General features: G+C 45.0%; 1 protein-coding gene across 1 annotated transcript in view; it reads left to right on the forward strand.

Annotated features, from left to right (window-relative positions):
* Window positions 1–6,097, forward strand: part of SEC31A (SEC31 homolog A, COPII coat complex component) — a 53,609-nt gene that overhangs the window by 45,770 nt on the left and 1,742 nt on the right. Inside the window, exons 26-28 of the mRNA XM_009283668.2 lie at window positions 2,406–2,678; window positions 3,065–3,184; window positions 6,012–6,083. Of these exons, the coding sequence (XP_009281943.2) occupies window positions 2,406–2,678; window positions 3,065–3,184; window positions 6,012–6,083 (465 nt within the window). The remainder of the gene's footprint in view (window positions 1–2,405; window positions 2,679–3,064; window positions 3,185–6,011; window positions 6,084–6,097) is intronic.

Here is a 6,097-nt window from a genome sequence, read left to right on the forward strand (position 1 = left end):
GTTTAGATTGGATGTAAGGAAAAATTTCTTTACTGAAAGAGTGGTGAAACATTGGAACAGGCTGCCCAGGGAAGTGGTGGAGTCCCCATCCCTGGAAGTATTTAAAAGACGTGTAGATGAGGCGCTTAGGGACATGGTTTAGTGGGCATGGTGGTGTTGGGTTGACGGTTGGACTCGATGATCTTAGAGGTCTTTTCCAACCTCAATGATTCTATGATTCTATGATTCTATGAGTGCGGACCACTTGAAAAGCAGTAACTTAAGCTGCTCCTGGGAAACTTCTTGGCAGGAGAAGGAAGAAGAAGGGTTAGCAGCAAACAAAAGCTGCACCTCGTGAGCAGAAATGGCCTTTATACCTCTCCAATATGCATCATCTCTCTCAAAATATTTAAGCCTCTAAAGAGATGGTGGCTTTTTGCTAAAGTTGTGGTTGTTAATAACACCACAATTCCCTGGTTTGAGGGAAGAAAATACCTTGGACTGTTTTCATCTGCAGTAAAGCAGATGAGTTTTGCAGATGAAACTTATGTGAAATGATGAGGCCGTGCAAATTGTTATAGATTTTGCTGGAGCAAACTAACTTTGCTGGAGCTGAAAGCAATTTATCCTGATTAAGGGTCTGACCCTGAGAGATCTGCTGAGAGTAAGACAATTTTTGTGATGGAGACAATGTAGTTTTGTAAAACAGGTTTAGATTGCAGCAGGACAGAACAACTGGGGACACTTGGCACAGAGTAGAGTGAGCCTTCTGATCCCCTGGTGCTGGTGTCGTCTTGCATATCTCCACAGCAGTCAGTGTCATCTGCTGCTCTCTGAGTCTGGTGCGTTTGGGAAGCAAGGGTCAGTTTGGGATGTGTAAAGTGTGGGGAGAAAAAAAAAGTTGGAACAGGCAAGATAAAGTCTGGGTGAAGGTGAAGGCAGAAGTCTCCCTTACCCTCTGGGTTTTGGTCTCTGCAGTTCAAGATTAAGAAGCTTTTGTGGAGGATGGATAGGGGATGCTTTGTGTGCTCCTGACTGCCCCAGTGCTGGGATGTTTGTTGCACAGCAGCCGGCATGCTGCCTTTCGGGGCTTCAGGCAAGTCTTAAGTAGAAGGAGGAGAGTTGTCAGTGAGAATAACTGCTGGACCTGAGAGCTCAAGAAGCAGCCTTTTGCAGACAGGGTTTTTGCTACTGCTGTGTGTGTGTGCATCACAGCCAGAATTTCTGCCATAGCCAGGGCTTGAGGGTTGGCTCCCTTCTAAATGAGGAGTCGTGTTTGTTGCATTCCCTGTTGGGTATTTAACAAACTTCTGTCAGAAGTGTTTCTATGTTTGTTTCCCTTATGTCCACTGTATGAGGGGCTGGTTTAGGATATTATAAAACAACTCACCACATGGGCTATTGTAAAATAGAAGAACCATCTGGCCTCAGCGTAATTTGCAACTGTTTTCCACCTAACTAAGAACTTATCGACCACTCAAAAGTTTATTGCTGTGATTCATTGCTTTTTTGTAACTGACTTTGGTGCTGGATTGGAAATATTTTTCTTGCTGTCCCAAATCACTAGCTTAATTCTGGCATCATTCATTCAGGGTAGCCTTCAGGGTTCTGTAATCTTTCCTTTTTCCATGCACACCCAAAGAAATGTGCACGTTTCCATGGGAGCTCTTTCTTTTGTTTGGATTCCTGTATGATGCGTAGCCGAGGTCAGTAGCTCATTTTGTTGTTTCTTCCCTGTACCAAATGTTTCCAAAATGCCCCTGTGTAGATGTGTAGACTGAAAGATGCTTAGGGATGAATCTGAAATGCGCTCATAATCTGTCTTAGTGCAAACCTGTTTGCCAGAAGCTTGAAAGGCTTTCAGAAGCTTTATTGGTGCGTGTTGCTAGCAGTGACCTATGTACTGCATGGACAAAAATGTACCCTTGAAAGTGAGACACAAAAATCTAAATATAATGACCCAATAGTAAGAATAGATGTACGTTTGAGTTAGTTTTCATTAGTGCAACTATTCTTCTGTTAGTGCTGGTCTGCCAAACCTGTTTTGTGCCCTTAGCAGAGGGAGAGTGGCTCTGATTTGAGGTGGCTGTACTCAGCTCTTGTGGCCAGGAGCAGGCTGGGGCAGACTGCTCCTGCCCTGTGCGTGCAGGAGGGCAGGCAGAGCACACAGGACTAGAAATGCTGGAGGATATTACTGTCCCAGGGCACTTCTTACTGTGCAGCTGCAGCCAGAGGAATGGGTTTGTTTAGCCAGAGTGAAATCCTGTATTGCCTGCCCCTGTTATTTCTATATGCTGGGGGCTCAGCGCTCTGCTTGGCAGAGCTCTCAATTGCTGCAGGTTGGGAAGTCTGTAGGAGCTGGGTGTTGTGCTCTGCCTGCGGCAGCCACAGCAGCATAAATGCACTGTTTGTTTTTTTTTTCCCAGGTCCCTGATAACTTCCTGCCCCCGGTTCCCATCACCTCCCCCATCATGAACCCGCTGGTAGATCCACAGTCTCAGGTGCAGCAGCCTCCGGCTTCGGCACCACCCATGGGCACACCCAGCTTCCAGCCTCTGCACCTCCCTGCAGGGCAGCCGGTGCTGCAGGGTGGCTACCCACCTGCTCCCCAGCCCTTGGGATCATGCATCATGCCACCCGCTGTTTCCAAACCCAGCACGGAGGGGGCCCCTGGGGCCCCAATCGGCAATGCCATCCAGGTAATGTAACCCCAGCATTGCGCAGTTTTGGTTTGTACATCAGCGGAGCCTTGCAGGCTGGGATCCTGTTGGCCAGGCATTTCTTGTACCTCCAAAGTGTACTGCAGAGTTTTTAGTCACTAGCTTTTCACCATGCTGGCATTTTGCTGCTGTAATCTCCACCTAGATACTACCTCTTTGCAGTTAATACTCTAGTCATTATGGACCGACAAGCTGCTTCTGCAACTTCACAGCTCTCCAGAGGAAGTGACAGCAGATGCTGATAATGTCACCTCCACACACCCACAGGGAAGAAATAGGAGTTGTGCCAAGCTGGCTAATAATGCCACTTGGCAACGTGTGGTCATAGAGGCCTGGAAAAGCCTCACCTGCTCTCTGTTTCTCAGCATGTGCAGGCACTGCCAACAGAGAAGATTACCAAGAAGCCCATCCCTGAGGAGCACCTTATTCTGAAGACTACGTTTGAAGCTCTTATCCAGAGATGCCTGCTGTCTGCCTCTGATCCGGTAGGTCTCTGTGGTGTTCCCAGAGTACCCCTGTGTTTGGGTGAATGCACTGGTACCTGTAACACAGCTAGCCATCGCAGTCTCTCCTGAGATAGCTTTTTCCTTCTAAAGGCTGCTTCGAGCAGCCTCAAGCAATGCATAGAAAAGCCATATGCACATAGGATGTGGCAGTATGGGACCATAGCACAGCCCAGCTGCCTGAGCACTTTGATTCTGGTCCTTAGAGCCCTCAGCATGGGCAGAGCACAATGGTGCTGTTTATGGCCAGGGAATTAACCCATTGCAGCCCCCTCTGCTGCTTTCTCCTAAGGAGGAGGGTTGGAATTGGTTACAGTTGAGGTTTTGATGTTGATGGTTAAAAAAAAATAAAGTAAAAAATTCTAAAACCTTCAGAGAGTGTTGTCCTTCCGTCAGGTGATCACTGTGGAGGCATGCCCTGTACCTTTGCTTAACTGCTTCTTATAATTCAGAGCAGGAAGCAGCTGGTATTATGCCAGGTCTCATAACATACGTGAGTACATGTCTCAGATTTTGATCTGTGATTTGTGATTTCTGATAAACTCATTTCAAAAGGAAACAACGGATAGCAGAGAAGTGGGAGGTTATGAGCTTTAACACGACCACTGGAGCTGGATAGGAAAAACATTTCCTGTGGCAGGCAGTACTTTGTAAACGAGCCATCCATCTCAAAGCTTCTCATTTATTTCCAGTGGTCAGTAGATAACACGCTACCCCAAAGCCCAGATACTGACTGTTCAGCTCGTGCCTGCTGCATGCTGAAAGGTGGATGATGAAAGACAGGCTGGTGGTGTGCAGAGGGCTTTGTGCACTAAATGTGCTTGGTCAGCAGCACAGACTTGTGCTCCTGTTACGGTGACTGGGAGCTAAGCTGTCTGAGGGCTCTGTGGCAGTGACTGTGGGAGTATATTGGGCGTTCAGTGTCACTTCTGTCTTATGTTCGCTGCACAATTTCAGCTGGCTCTGTAGTTTAGACTTGGTATTTGCATGTATGTACTCCTTTACCCTGCGGGTCTCAGCCCAGCAGTTTCAGGGTGGACTTGCCCACATACTCCTTTACAGAAGCTTTTCAAGGCCATATACCTTTCTTTGGACAGACCTCATAAGGTTCAGTAGCATTTGATTGCTCAAAATCCTTTCTTTAAAGGTTAGGCTGTAGAGTGCAGGGATAGAAATTGTATACTGCACGTACCCTTTGACCTTTTCTTCCTCTGAGTGCTCCTTCTCCCAGACACATAAGGCAAAAGCATTCAATTCACATCTGTATCCAGGGATTGCTTTTCTGCTCTGCCAACACGTTTTGCTTGCTTCTTGTTAATTCTCTGATTTTCTTAAGCAGAGTAAGCATTTCCGGCACGCAGTGCTGAGAGACATTGTCCTGACTGTGTACAACAGGTATTGTCAGAACAAACGCAAACACTACTCAGTTATTACATTCTGAAGGGGAAAATGGGAACAGGAAGCAAAGAGTGAGAACAACCAGTTTGCACTTCTTCCACCTAACTTCCTTTGGCTGGAGAGATGTCTTGCTATTTACTAAACACAATTTATTCCTCTTTGCCCTAGTTGGCCATTTGTAAAATGAAAATAGCGTGTATGCCTTTTCACAGGTTTTGAAACAAATGTTCTGAAGTTGTGTATCTGAGAGAGTTGGCCATTCCAAAAGAATTAGCCAGTTTCTTACCTGCTCCTCCTGGGGTACTTTTTCCTTACTTGTCTCAGTTCCTTGACAACATAACTAGTGCTGAGGGGTTTTCCATGCACGGCCTGAGATCCACATGCTATGTTCTCCTTTATGCCGTTTGCCATCCGAACAGCTTTCCCTAATTTCTAGCACAGCAGGCAGCCACCAGTCTGTCTTGATCCCTGAGCTAGAGCATTCCCATAGGCTTTGTTATTTTCTCTCTGGGCAGTTATTTAATCCAGGGAAACTTTTCCAGTTGCCAGGGGAAATGGCACTATCCTAAGTGAAGATGGATTGATGTGCATACTGATTTAGGAGGAAGTTCCATTACTCTTGTGCACTGATGCCATTTCTACTGCTGTTGACCACCTTCTTTTTTGTGCTTCTGTAATTGTAACCTTGATGCTTTATTACTGTTTTATTATTCTGGATTAAAATCTTCAATTTCTGTAGCTGTTTAAAAAAAAAAAAAAAGAGTGGATAAAAATATTTCTCCAGCAGCTGGTGTGGTTTACTCTATATAAAATCATGGAAGCACAAAGGATCTGTAAGGATAGTTTGGGTTAGGCTATTAGTTTTTCTGTTGGCTTACAAACTTACAAACAAACTCCTGGTTTTACTAATAACATAATGAAAAATATAATTAGGATTTGCCATAAATAATGACTGAGTTGTACGTACTTAGACTTCAGTAGTGCCCTTAAGCTCTCATTGACGTTGCTGGATCCTTGATTCCAGTAATAACTTTATCCAGCTATCATTCTGCTTTGCCAGTGAACCACAGAAAAAAAAATTCATGCTGCAACTCAGAATTCTGTCACTTTCCGTATCAGCTATACAAGTGGGTTTTGCAAATGACCAGTGGCCTTTGGGATGCACCTCTACAGTTTACTATTCTCTGTAGCTAACTAGAGCAGTTACATGTGGAGAACTACAGTCATATCACGTGGTCTTTCCTAGCAAAATCAGGGGAGAAAAGTACAGAGCACAGAATTCAAATAATGTGTTAGGAAAATGTTGTTGAGAAAGGAATTTCATGTGCTGCGTGGACCTCTTTGCAATGATATCAGATCAGTATGGTGTTCTTAAAATCACTGTGTTTTAATGTATTTATTTCTCTTGCAGCAAACCAAGAGGAAACTAGATGATGCAAATAAACGCCTGGAGTTTCTATATGACAAACTTAGAGAACAAACAGTTAGTTCTGTTTT

This window comes from Aptenodytes forsteri, unplaced genomic scaffold, assembly GCF_000699145.1.
Source record: "Aptenodytes forsteri isolate BGI_AS27 unplaced genomic scaffold, ASM69914v1 Scaffold342, whole genome shotgun sequence".
NCBI classification, from domain to species: domain Eukaryota; kingdom Metazoa; phylum Chordata; class Aves; order Sphenisciformes; family Spheniscidae; genus Aptenodytes; species Aptenodytes forsteri.